This window comes from Electrophorus electricus, chromosome 3 (assembly GCF_013358815.1).
Source record: "Electrophorus electricus isolate fEleEle1 chromosome 3, fEleEle1.pri, whole genome shotgun sequence".
In the NCBI taxonomy this organism is placed as follows: Eukaryota; Metazoa; Chordata; class Actinopteri; order Gymnotiformes; family Gymnotidae; genus Electrophorus; species Electrophorus electricus.
Genome location: NC_049537.1, coordinates 8,962,110 through 8,987,693, shown reverse-complemented (window position 1 = coordinate 8,987,693; position 25,584 = coordinate 8,962,110). Strand labels below are relative to the sequence as shown.

General features: G+C 36.7%; 2 protein-coding genes across 2 annotated transcripts; one reads left to right on the top strand and one right to left on the bottom strand.

Moving 5' to 3' along the window:
- Positions 1 to 1,371: 1,371 nt before the first annotated feature.
- Positions 1,372 to 16,156, bottom strand: fkbp5 (FKBP prolyl isomerase 5). The gene is made up of 11 exons (XM_027007816.2): positions 15,865 to 16,156; positions 12,048 to 12,180; positions 11,209 to 11,353; positions 6,592 to 6,734; positions 5,722 to 5,836; positions 5,421 to 5,577; positions 5,107 to 5,197; positions 4,682 to 4,765; positions 4,198 to 4,383; positions 3,840 to 4,079; positions 1,372 to 2,819 (listed from the first exon to the last, which is right to left on the bottom strand). The coding sequence occupies exons 1-11, from the start codon at positions 15,906 to 15,908 to the stop codon at positions 2,721 to 2,723; spliced, it is 1,437 nt and encodes a 478-aa protein (XP_026863617.1). The 5' UTR covers positions 15,909 to 16,156; the 3' UTR covers positions 1,372 to 2,720.
- A 5,779-nt stretch (positions 16,157 to 21,935) lies between these two features.
- LOC118241082 lies at positions 21,936 to 24,767 on the top strand. Its single transcript, XM_035524808.1, has 2 exons — positions 21,936 to 22,986; positions 23,074 to 24,767. Exon 2 carries the CDS (start codon positions 23,100 to 23,102, stop codon positions 24,003 to 24,005), a length of 906 nt encoding a protein of 301 aa, XP_035380701.1. The 5' UTR covers positions 21,936 to 22,986; positions 23,074 to 23,099; the 3' UTR covers positions 24,006 to 24,767.
- Positions 24,768 to 25,584: the final 817 nt, after the last annotated feature.

Below are 25,584 nucleotides of genomic sequence, written 5' to 3'. Positions count from 1 at the left end.
TTCTTATTCCTGCATTGTAGACTGTTAGTCCTACATAATTGTAATGTTTACTGTCCTTTCCAGTTTCTCAATAGCTCAAAGAAGATCTAGTAGTCTTCTGAGAATCAGTCCAAAAGTTGAAAAAAAAAAAAAAGTATTTCTAAATGTTTTGCAGTACAGGATGGAGATTTCTCAAGCCTATCTGCACTTATCAACTGTAAAATCAAGTGTAAAATGAGAATTTTCATGATTACTCTTAATCAGAAGTAATAAAGAATAATGCCATAATGAAGGCTGAAGGCAGACACCCTACCTGGGACTCCCACATCTGACAGGAAGTGCTCTGTGCTACGACCACTGGACCAAAGAGCCAGCTCTCTGGCATGGTAGCCAGTGCACCAATTTGACCGTCCTAAATGACTGTCTCCATCACACCAGCCTCCCCTTCAGTCTTCATCACAATGCCTTCACCTCTCGGGAGTGTCCACTCCACATGACACTGTCCACATATCTCTACACATACAACTGCCCTTTCCATCAGAGCCATGCCCATGATCAAGGTTCCTCACACTGGGCTACACCATCACAGCAGGGGAGGATTCATCAACCTGCAGCCAGAGCACCCATTAAACCTTCCAAAGTGACAGAGATTTCTCTGTTACAAATATGCAAAATTAAAATATATCCTGTTTTTATCCACATTTTTAAAATCATCAGAATGTTCATATTTATATGAGTAAAGGAGGGGAATTGCTGAAAGTTGTCTGAAGTGAGTGCAAGACAGGTTTATTCAGTGATGCTCATCATGTTCTATGGTTGTACCTTGTTTTGTGGTTTCTGAAGTGAAATATTTGATGATGCATGTTTATTGAGTACATACTAAAATTTCCATACTCTAAACTATTTCCTACTAAATCTTCATTAAAACATTTGAAAATTAGAACAGAGTAGCATAGAATATAATGGAATTGAATATAAATTATAACCCTGCAAAATCAGAAATGGACAGCCTACTTTTATTTTTATATATATATATATATATATATATATATATATATATATATATATATATATATATATATATATATATACATACATACACACACACACACACACACACACACACACACACACACACAATTTTTCATTCTTCTGTTAGGTGTATGGGCTAACATTTGATATGTAGCTGCCACCTTGTTGGCTAAATATCACATTTTCTTCCATATTAACATATTCATCTGAATGGATCTAATGGATTAAACTGACAGTCTTGTAAAATACCTGTTAGTTGTGATTGGTCAAGATATGCAATCAGTCGACATTAGATTTCTAATCAATAAGCACAAAAACATTAACATTATGCCTTAAGCACAAAAACACAAATGCAAAAACTTAATTCACTTCTTCTATTTTTTTGTAGATATATAGGCCTGTCTCTTAATGCATCAAAACTGTAAACAAAAAGATTTAACAACCAACATGAAATATTTGTGATTTCATACAGGAATATGATGATAATCTCAACAATCTGAAATGGGAAGGGACTTAAAAGTAAAATGCAATGCAAATATTTTGGAAATCGACATCCAACAGTTAACATGCATTTTCCAAAAGATTCACACTGATATCATAATTTTATTGGCAGCGTATTCTAATTAATCCTTGCTGCAATGTTTTGGAAAATGATTCTAGATGAAAGGTGGTAGTAATTTTTTCAGATATGTGGTTGAATGACCCTAGCACAAATGTTTTTTACACAGTAAAATGCAAAATACTAAGTAACAGACAATGGACTGGAGTCAAGAACATATCCTGTTTAACAGGTTTAAAGCTTGTTGTTCCTTTAAATTATGCTCCCAAGTCTAAGACAGACCCAGAAACCTCCACCAAAGCATGCAACAGCAGTCTCTTTAAATAAGTTTACGTGTGTGTGCATGTGCATGCACATGAGTGCATGCGCACATGCCTATGTACGAGTATGTGTTTGTATGCATGTACATGCAGACGTTTTGTGTAGACATGGAGATTCAAGAGACAGCTCTTCTGAGACCTTTTTTGACCCTCTGTGAGTATGCATGACAGCCACAGCCTTTCAGTCAAGCAGACAATCACCAATCTGTGTTCCCATAGGGAATATTGCATTGTGTCAATAGCAAAGACAAAACTGGCTAATGGGGACATTACAGTATTTTGGAGTCCAGCTGTCCATTGTGGTCAATTATCTAAGCATCATGAAATATCCCAACACATCTTCTATACACCACAACACTGCAAACAAGTTCTGCCAATTAGTAACTCACCAATAAATTGTTCCCTACAGAATAAAATATGCCCATATCCTGTATACAGTATTAGACTGAATTCTGTTTGCCACATCATAAAACTCAATTTTATTACATATACCTTGCAGAGATGGGGTGCATATGACAAAGGTTGAGTGTTAAATCCCAGTGGTTGTGCGGATTGCGCGAGGTTTATTTGTTGTTTTTTTGTTTATTTGTAGGAATGTGATGTAGGTTTACAGCCTCTTCAGTGTTCAACGCTCTTATTCACAATTTATCCTAGCATCATCCCCTTTAAGTCCCAAGTGGTAGCAATCACATCATGACATATCACAGCAGTTACATCATGTGGTTGGTAGTGAAGGCATGTGAAGGCTGGGGTTGATCCATGCCTCTCATCGCTGCCCCAACTCATCTGCTTCACCCAATCACAGGCACTGGCTGTTGGGATGTGTGGCTTTATGAGCCATCCTGACTTTGGCAAGGCCTTTTCACAACTAAACTACTATGATCCAACACTCCAACGCTCTCCTCCTTCTTCCTTTTCAATACGCCCACCTGCAGCCAAAACAGTTTAGTGAAATTTCTTTAAAAAAACAAAGCCTCTTGGAAATTCAGAACATAATTCTAGTCCCAGTACAGCTTTGGGCCTCTGCAATTTATCAGTGCTGTGCGCTAGAAAGACATGAAAATTGTAATATAAAAATGTTCTGTAGTAATATTCTTTCCAGTGAATCGAAATGAAAGGTTTACAACTTACAAAATTGTCTTTTTACTCCAAATAGTTATGAACCAGCCAAGACAATAGCCTCTTTTCTGCTATAGGGCTGAGCAGTTCTGAGTATAGACAGTAACTGTTCCAATCTCATTTACACATAAACACGGTTTGGCATAGAACACTTATAAGCCTTGTACAGTACAGTTAGCTAACCATACTCAGAGCTGCAGGACCGTTTTCGTTGTAAGAATTAATCACATAGAGTTTTATTGACTGGTTCTACACATTGGAGGTAAGGCTTTTCTTGTTGCCTTCTCTCTTGTTTGAAACATTCAGCATTTGAATACATCTTTTGAGGTTTTGCACACATAAGCAATGCTAAAAACATACTAAGCAACTCTAAATTATGCACCCTTTGTCATATTCAGACACATGCAGTGACCAGAGTTGTTTAGTGATTATGACAAGAACCCGTTGCCACCACAAATACTTCTTGGCATGCTCAAATCTTCATAAACCTGCTTAAAATGACATAGGCTATTTTTAAAAAGTAAATATGAGGTGTAGTCTACATTTACAACTTTAATAAGAACTGTAATGTCATTTGAATGAAATCAAGCTTTCTAATACAATTCCCTCTTCAAACATTAGGAGGCTAAGGCTCAGAATACCAAATTGTGTGTTAAGGAGAAAGTATGTCCCGCTGAAGAAGATGGTTGGCCCCATAACATTTTAGCTTTCAGCTGGGTAAGGTTCACCAAAGCTACTGTATAAAGGTAACTAAATTATACAACCTTTATACAAAATTATAAAAACTCTTTAATATTTTAGAGTTATAGAGATCATGACAATGTACATACCTTGGCATCATGTTCAGCGAACCTCTGGAACATGTTGGCATAAATCTTTTTATCACGCTCATGGTGTTCCCGCATTTTGCGCTGGCAGGCAGCAATCTGGCAACGGGCAGCACGGTTTGAGGGGTTCACCTGCAGAACTTGCTGGAAGTCCACCAGGGCAAGACTGAATTCATTCTGCAAGAGACGAGCCTCTCCTCGTCTATACAAAGCTTTCTCGTTCTCAGAGTCCAGCTCCATCACCTGTAGTGATGTGACCAGAGCAAAATGATCCAACAAGATACATGCACACGTTACACTGATTCAGTCTTCACTGCAGAGCTACAGCTGTGGGGGTTCACCCATCACTCAGGTACTCTACCTTGTTGCAGTTTTCAACTGTTTGAGAGTACTCTCGTAGGCGTAGGTAGCACAGAGCCAAGTTCAGATGCGCCACCAACAGGATGGCCTGGATGGCCTGCTGCTGCTCCTTGCCAACTCCACACTCCATCTCCAACCATGATATTATCCGCTGGTACTGGATGATGGCATGGTGGTACCGCCCAGCCTAAAAAGAATGCCCATACATATTATCAAACACCTCTGTACAACAGCTTTGTGCAAAAAAAAAAAAAAACAATCCCTCACAGACATCCCAACTAATATTGTGAATCCATTACTCCAAGATACATTAATGGAATAATTTAACAGTATAACAATTATGTTTACATTCTAGTAATTTGATCTTTAAGTAAAGAAGTATGTGCTTTCAAATTAGTTTTATAGTTATCATTACAACTGACACATGAATATGGTCCATATATAATTTTTTCCTAAGGGGAGCCAAGTTGAAAAATTGTTCTCACCTTGAAGTAATGGGTCCCTTTCTGTTTAACCAGAACTGCCTGGTCTAATTTATCATTCAAGTCCATTTCCCAGGATTCTTTGGCCTGTGGAACATGAAAATCAGCTTGTGCATTGTTCCCTGTCTGAGCACTAGAGGGAGTTTTTTGTCTTTCTGTTTTCCTGATATAAACTATTCCTAATCATGACTCTACATTAAATATTGATCTGACCATTTTTTCATTGTTGTTGAGGAATCCAGCTCTTTCAGTTATATTTGAAATAAATATATGCTTACAAGAAAAACCATTTGAAGTAGACTTGTCTACATTTCTTTTGGTCTATTCCAAGTTATGTAAATACAAGACTATACAGATCTTCATATCGGTTAACACTACATTATATTCTGAACTAATTATAAACTTTGGTTCTCAGTACAAGGCTGTACCTTCTGAAAATCTTTGAGGGTGACCTCATACAACAGCTCTGCATTTGGACCAATGTTATATTCTGGCTTTCCTTCTTTTCCGTAGCCATATCTGTAAAAACAGAGTATAATACATTAACAGTGGAACTTGTAAAATGTTTTAAAACAAATTTAAAATGGGCTTATGCAGTATCCTATTTTTCATATATTTACATATGGCTATGTGAAATGTATATTGGAACGTGTACTTTTATACTTAAGATGTATATTGCACAAATGTTATTTTGACAATTTTATTGCAATAAATGCAATGATTGGCCAATCCCTGAACTTACTTTGGCTTTAAGTATAATAGACAGCATTCCCCTTTCTGCATCTTCTCCATGGCCCGGTCAACTCCCAGGGGAATACTCTTATCTTCACTCTCACCCACCACAAAGGTAACATCTCGTTTCTCAAACAAACAACCATCACACCTTCCTTCCAAGTGCACTATGTCACACAGGTAAAACAGCAGGTTTGTATAAGTTATGTTTATGCTCAAAGCAATAAGGGCAAGAGTATAATATCCATGTAATAACTATACTGTGAAACATCAGACTTTATGTAAGACCTCTGAAGGATAGTTAGATGTACCATGGACTGTGGCCCCTTCATTGGGATTGTTGTAGCCTTCACCTTTGACCTTTATTCTCCTCAATATTCCACCATCCTCTGTAAGCTCCTCCCCTCTAAAGCTGAGTAGCTCTACCTGAAGAAGAAGGCGAGAGAAATAATATCACCTGATTACTGCTATATTGTTAAAACATTATTCAAGTGTAACAAACTACTTTTTTATACCATTTGAGCTGCTGTAGTGTTAATGGTTCTGTTCTGCAACCTTTCTATTGATCTGTATTAGTGTGTAGAGTGTTTTAATGTTTTGGTCCGACATATATGTTTGTAAATGTGTGTGTCATACTCCTGAGATTAAATAAGAAAATGAGTAAGACTATAGGAACTGAGCAGTTGCCACTTACTCAGATCTACACTGACCTGGTCTTATAAAATCTTCAATGTATTATGAAACACTCAAAGCAAGACTATAGACTCTGGGGGAGAATGAATACAACTTTGTTCCTGCTGCTATATATAAATTCAGCAAAGTGTACAGATTTGGAACCTAATGTGATAAGCTGCCTCTCTTTGTTTTTATATACTGTACATATAATTGAAATAGCTGAGGGTAGCTGAGGGGAGGGGGTTGAGGGAAAAGTGTGCTGGTAATTATGTTATGTTTACATGTCCTTTTGCACAACTGACCAGCTGAATTTCCTACTTGGATAATAAAGTTGAAATTTAAATTTGAAATTGAGTTAAACTAACTTCAAGGAAACTTTAAAAACTTTTTTCATTTACTGTCCTGGTGTTACAAAACAAATTCTTCCTACCTAGTCAGACACAAAATCATACTGGAAGCATGTATTTTTGTGCAAACAAATTGTCTGGGGTGCTCTTGGTGTTTACCTCAAACAATAAAGTGGAGTTAGGAGGGACCTTTGGGGGACTGCCAGCAGACCCATAACCATATTCAGGCTTACATAGCAGCAAACACACCTCTCCTTTCTGCATGGAGCACACACCAATATCCCATGCTTTGATCACTTGGCCTATGAGAAGGAAACAGAGAAGATTATGAATGTGTAATGCTACATAATTGTACCAGTTATGTTAATGTCATCCTAAAAAAGTAATAAAGACGTTCCAGACTACCACTAGTGCACGAGTTGCACTGCTGCAAGAAAAAGCTTCCGAACCCTAAAATGAGATCTGATCTTCTTCAAAGTCATAATCATAAACAAAGAAAGACTTATTTGACAAAAACACACCAAAATATATATAAAAAACACAAGTATAATTATAGCTCTTCACAAGATTTCTACTGCAGCATGTGCCCATATAAATAAAAATTATCAGATGACCTTAGAATAAATTTTTCTGAATAAATAAGCTTAATTAATAAGGAAAGGGTTTCTAAAGATTTGGGCTACCAAGCCCATTAGTTTATCAAGCAGATAGTTTGCAGAAGTTCAACAGGATTGCTCCTCTGAATTGGATTGTGCATCCTGCAAAACTCAGTGCAGGTGTGTCTTGTAGAGTCCTCAATCATGTGACCCTATGGTGACAACTAGGGATATACAGGCCTCTCCTGCACCTCAGAACATCAGAACATTTTTCATCAGTATGAAAAGGTTTAATATGCATACATTTACTATACAAGACACTGAACAAGAGGAACATTCAATGAGAAGAACCCTCTGGCCTCCAGATAGCCACTGTTGCCCCTTTCAAGTCTGCTAAACAACTTAGATGTTACACATTACTAGTAGATCAGTGTTTGATAGACACATGAGACAAAACCTTTGGGCAAATTTACACAGCATTATATTTGGATACACTTCGTATAGAATCCTACATATCAGAAAACATCAAAACCTTATCCCAGTGTTGCGTGATGGTTGTTCTGCTACCTCAGGGGCTGGATGGCTTGCTATTACTGAGAAACCAAATAGGTCCAAAATATATTAAGAAATTCCGCCACAGAACATTGGAGTGTCTGTCTATGAATGCTTGTTTGTCAATATCACAGGAATAAACAATAGAGTGCCTCAAACAGAAGAAATTCTGTATTTTACAATGATGAAGTCACACCTTCCAAGACCAAGACATAGTCTCACTGACCACTATAATGAGGTGGCATGACCTGATATTGGACAATAGTAGCTCACAAACATTCTTGTAATTGTGTGTAACTGAGATCATGAGAATGTAAAATAAACTTGCAATTTAATAGGAATTATTATTGGGCAGTGCATTGAATTCACTGGAAACCGGCAGAACAAGTGTGCTGAATGTGTAGAATGTATGCTGACAGTAATACAAAATGTCCTCTTTAAATAAAAAGACATGCTTGTCAAGATTGAGTTAAACGATCATTAAAATAATGGCTGTAGTACTGTAGCCTGGAACTGCTCTAGATGTGCTACATGTAAATTTATTAACATAGCCGCTAAAATAACTGGCACATCCCTCCTCATGCATCACTGCGGAAGTTTGTGTGTGTGTGTGTGTGTGTGTGTGTGTGTGTGTGTATATATATATATATATATATATATATATATCACACACACACACACTTTCCAGTGATTTCAGATTTCAGTGAGCAACTGTGTATCTGAAGCACTTTGCTTGCATGGGTGATGAAGGCCCTCTTTCTACAACGATGCTGTCACAATTAGAGATCGATGAGATACAGCACAAATGCTATGGCAAGGGGGAGCCAGGCCGACCAGTCAGAGGGGAGTCATCATCACCCTCAAACTTTAAAATTGGGAACCAAGATCCAATGAACCCATGCACTAAGCTCAACACCAGAGCTGCTGATCTGAGATTGAAGATCATGGCTAGGCTGGGCACTACTCGTAGCAGACTACCAAGACCAAGTGAAGTACCTGTAATACTGCTGAAAGGTGTGAATGCAGCGCCATGGACGATCACTACTGTGACCATCACCCAGACCAACTAGCTGATATACGCCACAGCAACAGTGATACTTGATTTGCTTGGCTACAAGATGAACATCATCAAGGAGCAGTGTAATCCACAGAGAAGGAGATTGTAGGCCAAGATAAGGGCAACATTGTGAGAAGTTAGCCAGCTATCAGAAATGCAGAAAAGCATGATGAAGGTACCTGAGAAGTACAAGCTGTCCATACCTGTGGTCTTGGAGACTACCAAGCAAAGATTAACAGCAATGGCTGCCCAGCTGAATAGGAACACAAGAGAAGTAGAAGCCAGGAGAATAAGCAGGATGTTCTCCATGAGCCATCCAATGTGTACTCTCAGCAGGGTAACAGCATGAGAAAAGACTCAGATAATGAACAATACTGAAAAGGCATATGGGAGACATTACACAACAACAATGCCCAGTGGTTACTGAACCTGAGAGTAGACTATAGCAACCTCCCTGAACAGAATCTAGTAACCATCACTTTAGCAGAGGAACCAGGTGCTAATGGATGGAACCCACCCTGAATAGTCTACCAACCGATAATAGTCTACCAGCCAAAAACCAATTACCAGCCGATAACCTGCCTCTGCACAACATGGAAGCTCATGTCAGGCATCATTGCGGCTGAGTTAAGTAGGTAAATGGTATTAGCAAGAACACCAAAGGAGCCGAGTACCCACTACTGGTGAATAAAACAGTCACTCGAGAGTGTAAGATAAGACCTGTGCACTGCCTGGATTAACTACAAGAAAGTCTATGGTGCATTACCCTACACATGGATCTTAGAATGCATCAACGAGACTCCGAGAGCCTTCAAAAAGAACTCAATAGGGCTGTGGAAGACAACCATAGAGGCCAACTTCAAGCCAACTGCATGAGTCAACATCAAGTACAGGATTTACCAAGGAGATGCCCTGTACCCACAGTTGTAATGCATAGGCCTGAATCCCTTCAGTGATATCACCACCAAGAGTGGTTATGGATACCATCTATGGAATGTAGCAACCATCAGACACCTCATCTACATGGATGACATCAAGCTGGATGTCATATGTGAACGAGACATCAACTCACTAATCCATCTTACCAGGATCTCATCAAAGGCTATGGTGAGATAGAGCAGTAGTGGAACGATACTTTCCCAGCATCTGTATTTATACAAAATGTCATTAATTACTTTAATTAGAGCATTTCAATTAGTACTATGAGGAGGCCAATATCCTGATTGAATTTTGACTAGTCAGCTAGTTTAGAACAGAAAACCAATCGTTTGCTTAAAGACATTTTACTCAGTGAACAGTTTTCCAGTAAATGGTATATTGGAAATTGGTCTGTAATTACTTAACAGAGTTGTTTCCAGATTTTTCTTTTTTAGGAGAAGCGTCACAGCAGCAGTTTTCAGTATTTTAGGAAAAGATACCTGATGTGAGTGAGGTGTTTACTGTCTGAACAAACTATGTTATCTGCCATTGTGTGAAACACATTATTTAAAAATATGCTTGGTAAAGTGTCAAGGCTGCAAGTAGATTATTTGAGGTAACTCACCATATTGTTTACATTTTCACTGTTAATAACACTAAACTGGGAAATTTGAACCATTACATCTTTACATTCTGATGGAAAGGACATGGACTAAGTAGTGTATATTGAAGTATTAACGGCTTGTCTGATATTGTTGATTTTAGGAAGCAAACTCATTACATCACTCAGTTGATACTAATTCAGGAGACATACATGTAGTAGAATTTCTGATTCACAAAGAAGTAGAATGCTAGTAGAATGCTAGTTTGTAAACTATAGCAAAAGTAATTTCCTACTTGTAATGTTACTGTTGATCATTTTGGAGAACAAGGATGATCTAGCTTTGTCTAACATTCTATTATAATCATGCAGTCTATTGTTGAAGACTTCTTTGTGATTCAGAAATTTTGTTTCACATCTGTGTTCATCTTTCCTACATTCTTTCCTATGAATTTCAACAGAATTATTATTTCTCGGTAGTGCTTTTTGTTGGCATGACATGGTTATAACTGGTGCAATCTCATCTATAACACTAACAATTTTTGAATTGAAGCTATCATGCAGTGCATAAGTAGACTTGGATGGGTGCATGCTGCTATTTATAAACCTCTTCTTAAAGCTAATGTATATGCATTGTAGTAACATTTCAAGTATTAATTAAAAAGGTTTTAAAATATATTTACTCTACATAATATATAGAAATCAGTTAGTTTATGACTGTAAAGCTATGAATTGGGAGACTTCACTATATTATTTGTCGTCCCCCCCCCCCCAAAGTGTAAAACACCTTGATCTTGAGCTTTATCTGCTAAAGTTATACAGAACAAATGCTTCCTCTCTTACCAACTTAAAAGTTTTTTTATATGACTTCTTATACACATCATATCCCAGGCTTTATGTTCATGATTTGTGATCAGATAAACAGTGATAGCATGTTCAGGATCATTTGAATCTTTAGCGCTGTGAAAAAAGATATAAGATGGGATGATTAAATCACAACCAGAAGCTGGTGAGGTCAGTTGAATGTAAAGATAAAAATCAAACATCATTACCTTTGCCCACATTGAAGACAAAAGGCTCCTTGCGGTCATAACTGGAGTCAAATTTCTTCCCATTAAGCAATTTGCCAGTGTAGTGGACATACACCTTGTCCCCAATCATAGGCCTATCCCCTTCTGTACCATGACTCTTCACAATCTGTCGAGGGGGAGGAAAAGAGTAACAAATATCCATCATATTGTTCAGTTATTCTGCAGTTTAATTCTTCTGAAATCAAATAATATAAGCCAAAGTATTCCAAGTGAAACATCAAGGTGAAGCTCTTTTGCATTTGTATCTAAAAAAGCAACTGCTTGTGTCAAGATCACATCAAGACTGTTTCAATGAAAAGAGACATTTTGGGTAAGGACATGTTCCATCACTTTTTCATTTTCTTTTCATAGACCTATATTTCGTGTTTCAGTTGAACACTATTTGTGGTCTGTATGAAACTATTATTCCAAGTCAAAAATGTTTCTTTAGGCCCTTGCTAAAAATGTCAACAGCTGTATTTGTTTAATCTGCATTAAAACAGTTGAACATGTTCCACTCAACATATTCCACCCATCTGACAGTATGACCACTTGCACAATGGTAAAGAAACAAATGTCACATACATTAATTTAATGAATTAATTAAAACAAGGACCAGATAATATATAATAGTGTTTGGTGCGACAAATATGTTTGAATCCAATGTTGAATCCATATATCAAATGTTTATCAATTATTTTGTCAATTATTTTGATGACCAGAAGCTAAGACATCAGTAATGCATAATAAAAACAATATGCAAATTAGGATATCATAACTGAGATGTAAAGAGGGTGAACTAAGGAGACAATTTGACTAACCTTGCAGACTCCCTTGTCCTTGTTTGCTGTGATGTCTATACCCTCTGAGGCAAACAGTGGAATACAGGACTGGCTAGTCAAAGACTCATCCTCAAGTGTGGCCATCTCAGAACTCAGACATGTTCTAGTTCCCCTAAAATGCAAACAAATCAGAAATGTTATGCACAGCTCACCATATGCACATATCATACAGTAAAATGGTTCTTTATACAAAGTCCCTGGTGGGTTCCTAATATAAACGTGCATTTTAATTTATGAAAATTGAGAAAAATTAAAGTAGATGTGGTTATAAAATGTGCGGACATGTAAGATAGATATGTAGATACCTATAATAGATATATTAAAAAAAAAAATAACATAAAGACCAGTGGTGTGGTGATTTTTTTTTAGTTAATTTAGTTAATCTGAGAAACCCAGGATCTACTGTAACACATTCCAGAGCTCAAGTCATGACGCCCTAGAACAGTAATTCCAATCAGTAGACTAACAATACTTAACCAAGTGCCATATTGTTCATTTGCATCTTTCATTATTGGGTCTGACTTTATTTGTTGAGTGAGCAGTCTAAGATATCTGAGCAAATTAACAGTTTATTTGGATTGGCATCATTATTTGTGCATATACAAGCCATTCTGTGTTTCAGCAGAATGTGTTGGACGTTCACTCCCCATGCTTACTAGCTTTCTTTGTGAAGTTAACTTCATAAACCTCTAAAATATGGCCAGAGTAGCCTCTAACATTGTAGGAGCTCTTGCACTCAGTTGGAAACATTCATTTTTAAATTGCCAGTGGGGAACTGCATCTCTCTATAGAATGTTTTATAGCTTTCCATTAATTTTCATTAATTAATAAATAAATAAATTGAATGATTGTTATGACAAGTTACAAAATACCCACACCCACATCTGGTAATTAGCCACATTAACATCTTGTAATTACAAGGTCAAAATAGCTGCAAATTTAGTCTATTAGAAAGTGAGGTAGTGAGACATGCCACCATAATCTGGTCTCACAATACATGTTAAACAGTGCTTTCTGATTCTAGTGGCTTCTAACTGTGATATTTTAGTATTATTACAGAAAACCAGCTATTTTAATCCTGGATTTATTTATTTAGTATTTGATGATTCATGAAATATCTTCACATACCACAGAATTCCTTAGAATTCCCTAGTTGTACAATTACTAGTCTGTGAAAGAGTTAAAATATACATATGCTGTAATATTCTAATTACACAAAATTCTACCCCATAGAATAACCTATATTCGTACAGCATAGCTATGTTGGCACATTCCCTTCCCTCTTTCCCCGTCATAAATCTGCTCCCCTCTTCCCTGCCTCTTCCATTTTGACATATGTCCAATATGGAGAGATAAAATCATAGAGGAGAGGAGAGAAGAGACACAGGCTGTCCTAAACAATGCTAAAAGGCTGTTTATTCCTGTTATAAGAATAAAATCTTCATGACAAAAACACAATGCAGAGTCTCCCTTGTCCATAACCACTTACACTTGTGGTGACTGAGAGAGTTTCTGTGTCTTTCTTTCTAACCTGGTCTTTGTCTCTTAACTTATCCATAGTCACCTTGGTCTCGCTCTCTCTTTCTCTGTCTCTCTCTCTGTGTATGTGTGTGTGCGTGTATAGGAGAGGAAGCATGTGTGTGAGTGTACACTAAAGCTCATGAGTGTGCAGGGGAACACTATGTTCCCTCTATTCACAGTTCCTGGCACAATCTGATGCCGTATACCAAATTTCAGCCTTCACATCATGGCTCAGACACATTGCTCTACCATTTCACCTCCAAGTGTTAAAATAAACAAGCTTATCATTCTATTCCCATTCAGTTTAGCATTTCACAACAAACATTACCAAATGTGAAAGCGACCGCAAGTTCAAATTTTACACTACTATAGGTACAGTACAGTCTAACTGATCAGTCTAAACAACTAATTAAATCAAAAGAAGCTAGCAGCATAATTGCTGACATTATTTCTACCGTGATGCTGTTTGGTTTTTAATTAGGCTGAATGGTTTGAAGTCATAAATTTGGAGAAGACAGGTGTCTCACGAGTATTACGTCTGCAGATGGACTGAAGAGGTGCAGGAGCATAAACAGATCAGAGAAGAGAACATTCAGTCCAGTCCTGCATGATACACACTGTGGGACATGGCTCTCAATCAAAGAACTAAGTGTAATGTTTATCTACACAAAGACACAGACACTCTCAGAAAAACATAACAGTTGCACTGTGATTTATATAGCATAAATATAGCAAAACATTCTTATATATATGGGTTGGTAACAATGACATAAAATAATCCAAACACTTGTGGGTGCAAATACACACACACCCCAAAACATCATGCAGGAGATTAATCTATACAGTGCAGATACTCACATTAATCCAGATATTGCAGATACTCATATATGGAAAATAAATCTGAGTACTAACACTATAATAAGATTTGTGGATGTTATTACAAAATTATTAAAAAAAAACAAAAAACCTAGATGTAGCAAGCTGAATTTCATTTATGTCTCTGGATGGTCCTGAAACAAAATGCTACAGCACAATTAACAAAATATCTGGCCTATTTGTAAACCACATTTACACAGCCTGTTTATCTGTTTGTCCATCTGTGTGCATCTTGTTGAGCATACACAGTCACTTCTCTAGCTGTTCCTAAAATCTTTATCCTATTGATAACTTATCTGTCCATCATTTATGATACAATCTATCAGCCTGTCTGTGTTCCACCTACCACTCTTTTACAGGCTGATGTGTCTTTACTTGATTACTTGTACCATAATTGAAGTAAACCTCAGCTCAACAGTGTGGTGTGAGCTCACCAGAGCTTCTTTAACAGAGATTTTTAAAAATGCAGGTCCATTTTAATCAGTCCGCAAATATACTTTCCAAGCTAAAACACACAAACACAAGCACGTTCTCTGTGTTCTTTCTAGTCCTCTGAGCTTTAACTCACACTTTTTTATTATGAAACAAAAATGTAATAAACATATTTATGCAATAACATTTCACTGATGAGAGTTTACTGTCTTCCTTTTAGGCATTATTTCCAAATTAGGAGTTGCATTCTGAATGTTGCAGTCAGTCTTAAAACAGAAATATTGCAATAAGCATGCACTAACATTTATCTAGAAATACCTTAAACGCTGAATTTATTCGGTATGACAGCAGGACTTAGAAGTTAGCACATTAACACGAACATTTACGTTCTTGATTGACTAGGCTATTTTTATTATGCATCTTTGATTTCTTTGATACCCTGCTACATCTCTAAGTGGTTGGTCGAAATAGTAGCTTAAACATCGGTTTTAATGAGACTGCTCGAGCGTGTCCCTGCAGGAGTACTTATCTACGAATTCGAGTTCAGCGAGTTCGAACTCTTGCATCTGTATAAAAGACAAAGGTTTGGCCCGCCTGTTTCTCGTGTGGTACAGGTTGTACGCGTTTAAAATATAATATACTGTCGGTACTGCTCATCACATAACCAATAAATGAACACGATGTTATAATATGTGTTTTGGAAGCTCAAATTAGTTTATTGAAATTAGTAAACAAGCTCAGTTACAATGACAATTGTTTTCCAATTTTAAAAATAACACGTCGTGAGTTCTTCAGTTATTCTTATTATGTTTTGATTTTGATTTAAGAGAGATAATATGTTATTATTTCCCTAGAACATGGAGCGTTTTGTTCCGTGACTATCGCGAGCTCTTACTCTTCAGCCACATCGTTATATTAGATCAAGTCACGATATGGTCAGGTGAAAGAGCATGAAATAAATACTTACAATATTTTTCTTTTGTCGCCCGTCCCTCTGATATGTGTGCCCATATATCCTCATGTAACTTCAGCAAGTCTTACTGGCAAGTGCAACATGTACCTACTGAGCTTGTTAACTGCGCTGTGCGTGCTGGTGTAAAGAAGCCCGCCCTCTCATAGCAAGAGTACTAAATGTTCTACCGGCAATATTTTAGGCTGCACGATACTAACAACTATCAACGCGATTGCCATAGCCTCATGGACTGGCGAAATGATAGAGACGACGTAGAGAGGAGATGGCGTGAATGAGGGGAGGGCAGTGAAGCCTATAGTAAAAATTAGGAGCAGGTATTGTAAACTATCCACAAAGTAACTCAATGTTCCGGCTGTACTGTAGCTTTCTCTGATGAGAACACAGTGTCCTAGTAGACACCCTGACCCGTAACCCATTACGTGCCGAGCTGCCGCTTGAGTGGGAACAGCCTGTACAACTGTGTGCGGTCGACGTCCTGATATGTGGTATGAACACAATCTGAACATTGTTTAGATAAATGCAATGATACATTTTAATTGTCATCATAGGATAAAATGCCCTTGGTTATTTTTTAATTGTTATCATAGGATAAAATGCCCTTGGTTATTTTTTTTCTGATGGCTGATTACAAGGTCGTTTGCGATATTTGAATTCTAAACAGTTATTCTATTTATTCAGTTTATCCTTGGCAAAACCTTAACAAACGATATCGTCAGCAATGTCTTTTCACTTTATTAAATTAAATATTAAAGACTGACTGTTGGTTAACACTGTCTTCATAGAGTAAATAAGACGACAAACTGAATGGAATAGTCTAGTAGGCTATAATGTTCGACTCAAATGAAAGGGAATCAACAGTATTATGTCAACAAAAAATGAAAATGGATTACAAGAAAATAACCAGATTATTGTGAATAAGACTATTGTGAAAAAATTCTAGTTTTTAGGCCGAACTAAAATAAGTTAAAGGCCAGCTACGTTAGGATACACAAGAATAAATGAGCAATTCTGTCAAATGAGTTAGCTAGGTTTAATAACGGCACGGTTTTTGTGTACAACACTTGATGCGGCCTTGAGGATAAGAACCAAAATAACATGCTGTTACTTAAGTATTTTCAACATGTTTGTTCTCTTTGTGAGAGGAGACATCATGTTCCCCTCTCTGATCATCCTGAAATCTAAGGCCTGTCTGGTTTTAGATCCTCTTAGTTATATCTTTATACCCCTCAAAAGCTCAAGACCTAAGGCTGTTTCACTGTAGTAAACAAAAATACTTTGCAGTGTTAGTTAATTAGTTAATTATTGGTGTTACAGAGTGAGTGCCTATTTCATAATAAGCATGTGCTTAGTAATGTAATAATTACAACTTTGCAAAATTTACTTTTGCCAATAACGTTTTGCCAAAAACCACCACATACATACATATTTTGTGTATGTTGGTGGTTGTTTGTCAATACGTCATGTTTTGAAATACCAAGTTGCCAGTACTGCATTTTGCTTCTTGGACAGACAACCACTACAAGTAACATTTTAGAGGATAACAGAATTAAATACTGTCTAGAATTTATGTGCAAGCAGCGGTTGGTGTTCAGCAAAGTGCAAACTGTTCATTGAGGATGGCACAAGAACCAAAGAATGAGCAAACAGGGGCTATTTAAGGACACAGATTCAGAAAAGATCATTACAAGTGGGGCTATTCCTATACTTGCATAGCACAACATTTTTAGAGCACTTGCTGTGTGTTTAAGAATTACTCCAGAACATTCAAAACTACTTTTTTTTTTTTAAAAATTTAAAAATCCTAATCATTTGAATTTCATAGATAGGACAATGATACTGTTTACAATGAAAGACAGTTATTCAGCAAGATTCACAAAAGGAGCCACTTTAATGAAACAGAAAGATGGCGTCAACTCTCTTTCAAGCAAAGCAGCAAACCCAGTTTGATACCCTGCTAGCATGTTATAATGTGCTTCTATGTTATGCTTCTTGCAAAATTAATAAATAAATAAAATAACCACTGGTTTTGGAGAACATTATTCCATTCCTTAAACTATTTTAAAAAAGGATATTTTTATACTGTTTGATGAAAGCAATATCAGTTGCTGTTTCTTCTGAGATATCTGAATCTCTAAATCTTGGAAGGACAGCTCAACCACCACTTAAAGTATTCAAAATAAAAAATAAAGTGAGCATTAGTCCAATAAAAAATACTCTGTAAGGTCTATGAAGAGATTTGGTGTGAGCCAGCTAAAATGTTTTTATTACTGTTGTACGGTAGACTCCATATGATGGAGACGGTCACCCCCTGAAGGAGAAGTAGTGTGACAGATGACCCTGAGGAAGATAATGTGTGTTCCAGCTGCTGTGCCAAATAGCTAGCTCATTGGTCTGTTAAACAGAGCACATGTTTATAGACTGAGGTGTGGTTTCTGCCATAAACCTTTACTCCCACTGCAGTCAGAAGTGGGATGGTAATGTGAGGTCATTGGGAGTGCATTGATGATTAACTTCAACCCCCTGCTGTAAGTGGACAGTGTGGACCCCTGGTGAAGGGCATGGGTGTGACCATCGATAAAGGTGGATGCATGAGGGACACACTGAATATGTGAAGTGCAGGGGTGTGCCTGCTGAAGGACAGGGCAGTATGGCAGAGATTGTCACCCCCTGAAGAAGAGGGCAGTGTGACAGAGACTGTCACTCAGGAAGGTAAATGTGTGTTCTGGATGTTTGGTAATCAAATCATGTAGAACACCTTGCATTGTTAGCAAAACAATGTCTCCCGCTAAAACTGAAATTTGCTTCATTATTTGCTTATTTAAAACTGTTTAGCACAACTATCTGACTTAACTAATAAGAGTGGTTCTTAGTTAGTATTAAATATTTAATACTATTCTTCATTTTGTAGTTATACATTTATTATAAAACTTTAAAACAAAAATAAATCCATTGAGGAAAAGTTAACTGAGTTAAAGTAAAGGCTTCAAATCCCTCCATACCTAAGGTATTGTATTATGTAGGCCTATTACAAATGGGGATTTTGCTGTTTCACTCAAATTTAAAACATCTGTGTTGCTTTACTCTTGGGTCAAAGGAAGGTAAAGAAACAAAAACTTAGCTATGCTGTTTAATTGGGATTTTAAGGGCTATAAGATTTGGGTTGCAACAATTTAAAAACAAACAAAAATATCTGGGAGTGGTTGTGAATTAGTTGTACGCTGCAATTTTAGAGAACTATTACAATATAATTTTTAAAAAAGACAAACCCATAGTATGTAATAGTAGTGGTTAATTGCCTTAAATCTGTAGCCACAAGATTGTATGACAACTCACACTGGCCTATGGCTTCTAATGTATCATGTTTGCGCATCTTTATGTTAAAACCCTGTTGTACCACATAGAACTACATAATGGTACAGAACTACATACTGAGCCACTTCGAAAAAATCATCCTGAAAAATGCACACACACACACACACACACACAGAGACATGTTTTAAAGTAAAGAATACATTTTTCCTTTTTTGTATTAATGTTTGTAATTAATGTCATGCACTAATTACTTTCAGTATTTCTATACTTAACATTGTCAGTTTTTGGCAATTTGTATCTACAAAAGTCTTGCATAAGGAATAGTCTGGATACACTATTGTCTTTTTCTATTGTTTATGTATATAGCATTTACTATCTTTTTTATCTTGTAGATTCATGTGGGTGTATATATATATATATATATATATATATATATATATATATATATACTTCACAACAATTCTGAATATTTGTGTGTGTGTCTCTCTCTCTGTACATAAATAATATATTTCTCCTGAATTCCCCTGCCTGCACTTTTCTGAATGGAAATCTTGGATCTTGTTCCAGGGATCGGCTGTAGCCACTCACCTAGTTTGGGGCCACAGCCACTAGTTCTCCAATTACTCTAGAACCCAATGTTGCCTTCACCTTCCACACATTTTCTTTTCTTTGGTACTTATTGGTTCCAAATTTTTATTTATTTTTTATTTTTTTAAAGAAGTTTGCTGGAGATATATATATATATATATATATATATATATATATATATATATATATATATATATATATATATATATATATGCGTGTGTGTGTGTGAGAGAGAGAGAGAGAGAGAGAGAGAGAGAGAGAGAGAATACATTTGTCTTAGAACATATTCACAATATTTCCAAATAAGAAAACACAGTATGTTTTGTTAATGCATAAAATAAGGTTTTATAGGCAAATAAACTGCTAATATGTCTATCAGTGACAGTAACAAAACTGAAGCGTAATGATTGATTTGTTCATACACTGTATTTTGACATGCTAGGTATCAGTTAGTATCAGAGTTCATTAAACTAAAGAGTAAATAGAGAAAATAGTCAACAAAGATCCAATATATAGTCTATCCGGGAATAACCTGTTAATGTTGTAGTCCCCAAGCTCATACATTAAATATATTTTACACACTTTGGACTTCAAGGCAGAAAAGAAATAAGTGCTTTATAGAGTAAATAAAACCTTGCATAAAACTCAAGTTCCAACAAAAATTAACAAAATGCAGGCTCTGTTAATCAGAACAGTGAAAAGGTTTATCTGGGAATGACTCTGTTGGTCCATGTTACAATCATTAATCAGAAAAAGTAATAATTTATCTTTAGGAAAAGGTATTTTATTGCAAAATAAAAAGTTTGATTGTCCTGTCTTTGTGAAAATAACTTATTTGTAATGCACACTAGGTCTCTCTCTCTCTCTCTCCCTCTCTCCCACCACCCAGCTCACTGCATCCACATGTTCTGTAGCTATTGAATGTCCGAGCCTGAACAGGCTACATTCCTTAGGTGCACACAGCCTCAGTAATGATTGGCATTATAGCTCACTTAACTGATTTAATATGTTTATCCCACCTGTGTAAGCAAACTGAACAGTGGGAGATTTGATTTACTTCCTAGCTTGTGCACTTCCTAGGTCCACTGACTATACCTACTGATTAAAATATTGAGCTAATTCTAAAGTATCCCTTAACTGAAAATTAGGGTTTCACACTAAATATTGTACTTAAGAATCAAAAAATAATAATAAGAGCAATGCATTGGGTAGATTGCATTGCTACAGCAAAAGTCATGTATGATAGTCTACGAGTAATTGTCTATTAAACGAATATAACGTTTACTGTTGTAGTTGCATAGTCTGTTCATTTCTGTCAGAAAAGCATCTACCTAGTTATGCGAATCTTGGAGTTGGCAGTTCTGTAATGTATAGAATGTATAGAAACCATGTATAATAACATACATGAATAAAAGTATGGGCATAACAACTATCAAAAAGCATAAATCGTGTGTGTTTGAAATATTTACGTCTAATTAGGGTTTTATCTGACACTTTTATCCAAAGTGACTTATAATTATGTCTGAATACATCTTAAGTAATTGAGGGTTAAGGGCATTTCTCAGGGGCCCAACAGTGGCATCTTGGCAGTTGCCTAGCCATCAGGAAATGTGCAGTAACCTACTAATCTGTTTGAAAATACTCTGAAGCTACCCCATGTGGTTACACATAGCCTATCCATGTTTCACGTAGCTATAGTATGATATCTAATATCTATGGCTGAAATATTTAATTTTTAAAACAATTTTAAAAATGTTAGGAACATGCTTAATGAAACAAAAATAAAGCGAGGCATCATGATGCCCTGTGATGAGGATGAGGTACCCATGTTATGTAACACACTTAATGTGCTTAAACCTTACTAAGACTGAATTTTTGACCCCTCTCACTACTCTTTCCCAAAGGGTTGATGGAATCGGGGTGGTTTAGCTAGCCTATATTTTATTTAACTGACTGCAAAACCAAACCAGTTCACTTCTAAATGTAAGTTTAAACGCACTCCCAGCAAAATAACAAAATAAGAGAGTAAAGATGTAGGTTGTTGCATATCTATATTTTAACATTTTAATTAGCTTAATGATATCAGAGCCTATTAAAAATGTAGGCTGTGGATTTCGGACCTTTCATTTGACATTTTGTTCTTACCGAAAATCAGCTGACAAAACAGCTAATGAATTTGTCTTGCTAGCTAGCTAGCTAGCAACTAGCCTGTATTCCGCCTTACAATCTTTTGCATTTGGCCTCATGAAATAGAGTTGCACCTCGTGATAAAATGAAATAGCTAGCTAGCTATTTATTGATCATATTCATCGTGTATAGAGTCTCAATAATGTCGGACTGTCGAACACCAATTGCTTATTTTGATTTGGTCCGCTAACCTCAGAACTTTGTTAGCGGTATTTCGGTGCCACTAACTTAATGGTTAACTTAATGGTTAACTTAATGGATCTATTCGCCTTTATAAAGTGTTTATAAATGATAATGAATGATCTCCGTTAAATTGCCGTTCTTGGCTAACTAGCTTGCTAGCTATTTTTGTTAAATTGAATATTCGCCGAACGGAGTAGTGAAAACAGCCGAAGTAACGAACTACAGATTACCTCCCACTACATACTATATTGACTTTTGTTTTCATCGTATAGCCTAATATAAGGGGAGACGACGCTTTGTTCCTTCTTTCAAGCAATATTCGATTGTGTTGCATTAGATAGTAGTTAGCTAAAAAACGTCTAACTTGTATCATTTCTTCTGACGTGCTATGTTTTGTTCCTTTCCCCCCAGCAGGTTTGTTCTTTGAAGTTGAAAGTGCATTAACTTAAAATGAGAGGCTGGTTTTCATTGTCATCTGTCCCCATTCTGCCAGTGTCAGGAATTATTTGCAGCCTTGAAAAATCAGACTTTACTTTTCAGATGTATTTTTTTATTTTCTGTGTCTTTCTGGAAAACTGCTGTATCTCAGTATTTCATTTATCTCATGCAGAACTAAACATTTTTTTTCTCCACTCCAGATTCTTTAAATTAAGACTGTCCACTAGATTGTAAGGTTTATGTGTGTAATTTGGGTAATATTGGGAACAAGAATGAGTTGGAGAGGGCTTTTGGATATTATGGCCCTTTGTGGAGTGTATGGGTAGCCAGGCATCCCCCTGGTTTTGCATTTGTGGAGTTTGAGGATCCAAGAGATGCTACAGATGCTGTCAGTGAGCTAGATGGAAGGTAAGATGAATTAAAGTATTATACATCTTCACAGTTATGCTCCCAGTAATTAACTGAATCTAAGTGTATATTTTGCTTTTCTGAAAGCCTCTCTGGAGAAATGGTAGAAACTAATGAAAAAGAAGGAACCTACAGTGGAGAAACAGAATGATGAACACATATCTTTAGAAGATCCTCTCCATTCTCCCCCTGATGCAAAATTAGGAGAGTTGAAAGCATCAAAATGTGCTGAACATTTTACTGATACAACAGATACTGATCACATCTTGACATCTGTTGAGCAAGCAGAAATAGCAGAAGATGATCAACTTACTGAACCAAAAGAATTCCTTGGCCATGTGCCCAGCACTCCTTTTCAAGAGTACACAAATATACAGATCAATGCAGCTGGTCACAGAAGAAAAATGGGCTCGCTTCAGACTTTTGAAGGAAAAAGAGGCGTGGAAGATGAAGATGGTGACGTTTGTCAAGAAGAGAAAAATATGCCTCTTGCAGATATATATGACTTATCAAGCACAACAAATGAATTCAGTAAAGATGACAAAAATGAGGTAAAAAAAATTAAAGATGGGTCCACAAAATATTCCACCAGAGAGGACTTTACCCTGGTATGTTCAAAGCAATATATGCATTCTGAATTATTCTCTCAAACTAATGAACAAAATGTATCTACTAAAACACCACCATCAACAGTGCTAGAAAATTCAGACTCCACGGAAGATGACAGGAATAGAAAAGAGAATACTGAAGTAAGAAACACAGAACTATGTGCAAAAATCCAAACAAAAAAAAGAAGAGGTTTTGATCAACTCGGATGCTTCAAGGTGAACACCAGCAAGGTAGTGAAAGAAAAGAAAGACAATGGCAAAATGTGTAAGATACAGAAGGAACAGAACATGACGGAAGAGAGATGTTCTGAAGAAATCACAAATCTAGAACCTACTCACCACTTATTCACAGAACCACACAGTGTTGAGAGTAAGGTGTCACTTGACATCCTTGACCAATCGTTGATCTAATTAGCATTTTATTCCCAGTTCCACATTTGCCATTCAAAATAAATGAACCGTTTTATGCTTTTATACACAAATTTGTCTGCCATTTCCTTCCATAGCAGTTATATAGTGTCTCAAGCATGGCCGCCGGCCCATTGTCTCCTGAGCATGCCTTTCTTGGGGGTCTTCGAGTTCCTTCAGCACTAACCTGATCAACAAATCTACCCAAACCTCTTGTACATCCAATCAATGGCTCTGTTCCTTCCCTAATGTCAACCAAACGGCCTACCCTCAACAATCCCCAGATAACTTCAGCCATGTATAGCAGTCAGCAATGTTAACATCTAGAAACCAACTTCCTGCCAATTCTGCCCTCTTGACCAACACTCAGCCTCTTTTCATCACAACTAGCTTGTTGAAAACCAAATTATAGTAAGTTATAGCTTTTTTACTTCAATGTAATGGCTTTTTTTGCAGATGAAATTCATACATTCAGATATGTTCTATTTTTTTTAGATGTTAACTTGCCAAGCGCTTTTTAGATTAGCATATGAGCTAGGAAAGTACAGAAACTGTGGTTGACCCAGTGGTGAAGGAATCAGGATGAAATAGGAGGATGTCTCCTGCCTTTTTTTTTCTCTTCGTTGAGTAATGTATCAATATACTGTTTGTTGTTGGAATGAAAATGATGCATCCAGAAACTTGTTCCTACACATTTGGGTCATCCAGTGTCTGCATCCTATTGTAGCACAGTCAGATATAAATGTAGAGATCACTGCTTCATCACTTACCCTATGGCTATAGCCATCCCAATGCCCCCCCCCCCCCCCCCCCCAAAAAAAAATGACTGAGACATGCCCTTTGACTGCCCTTTTTCACCTCTCATTAGGTCCCCCAGGAGAAGGAGCTTTAGCTGCGGTCATAGCAGGTGAATATGATGGGGTTTTGTTTTCACCCCTTGTATGCCATTGTCACTCATTAAATGAGAATTGGTTAATAGCACTTGCAGAGGGGGGGGGGGTTACACTTGGTTATAGATCTCTTTCTAGAGAAAGCAGAAGGGATGGGTCTTTTGTCTAGGGATAGAAATCATAAACCTTCACAAGCTTTCTCAAGATCACGCAGGTAAGGTTGTACTCACATAGGTTGTTCCTCTCATGAAGATGTAAGAACAATGACAATGTATATATGTACAGTAAGAATTTGTTTTAGTTTTTTTACATTTATTTTTCTTTTTAAATTTGTATATCTCTGTAGTCACTCCCGATCTAATGACTAGAGGTAAGGTATGCCTACAGTCAAGCTTTGAAGAAGGTTGTTCTCTGTATCCTGCAGACACAGCTTGCATGCATGATGGTTTTTTGTGTGTGTGTGTCATTAAGATTCAGACTTTTAGAAATGTTTAAGTATAGTTTAATTATTTCTCGGTCTACACTAACCTCTTACCTGCAGTGATAACCCCCTTTTCATAATTAGCTGTAAAACTGGCCTTGCATTTTTTACACCTGTTTTTCATTTTTACTTCAAATAAACTTTTAGCTGAATTTCATGTTTTTTTTCCCTTTCATTGCCAATTTAGCATTATTTTAACTGCAACTACTTT

Bases quoted from the DNA above. Each gene is read 5' to 3' on its own strand.
- fkbp5 (XM_027007816.2), bottom strand. From the start codon at position 15,908: ATGGGCACACATATCAGAGGGACGGGCGACAAAAGAAAAATATT. The intron at 6,735-11,208 runs GTAATGATGTTT...TCCTTCTCATAG, and splicing joins TGTCTTCAATGTGGGCAAAG to GCCAAGTGATCAAAGCATGG. The intron at 4,080-4,197 runs GTAGAGTACCTG...ACATCACTACAG, and splicing joins CAGTTGAAAACTGCAACAAG to GTGATGGAGCTGGACTCTGA.
- LOC118241082 (XM_035524808.1), top strand. From the start codon at position 23,100: ATGAAAAAGAAGGAACCTACAGTGGAGAAACAGAATGATGAACACATA.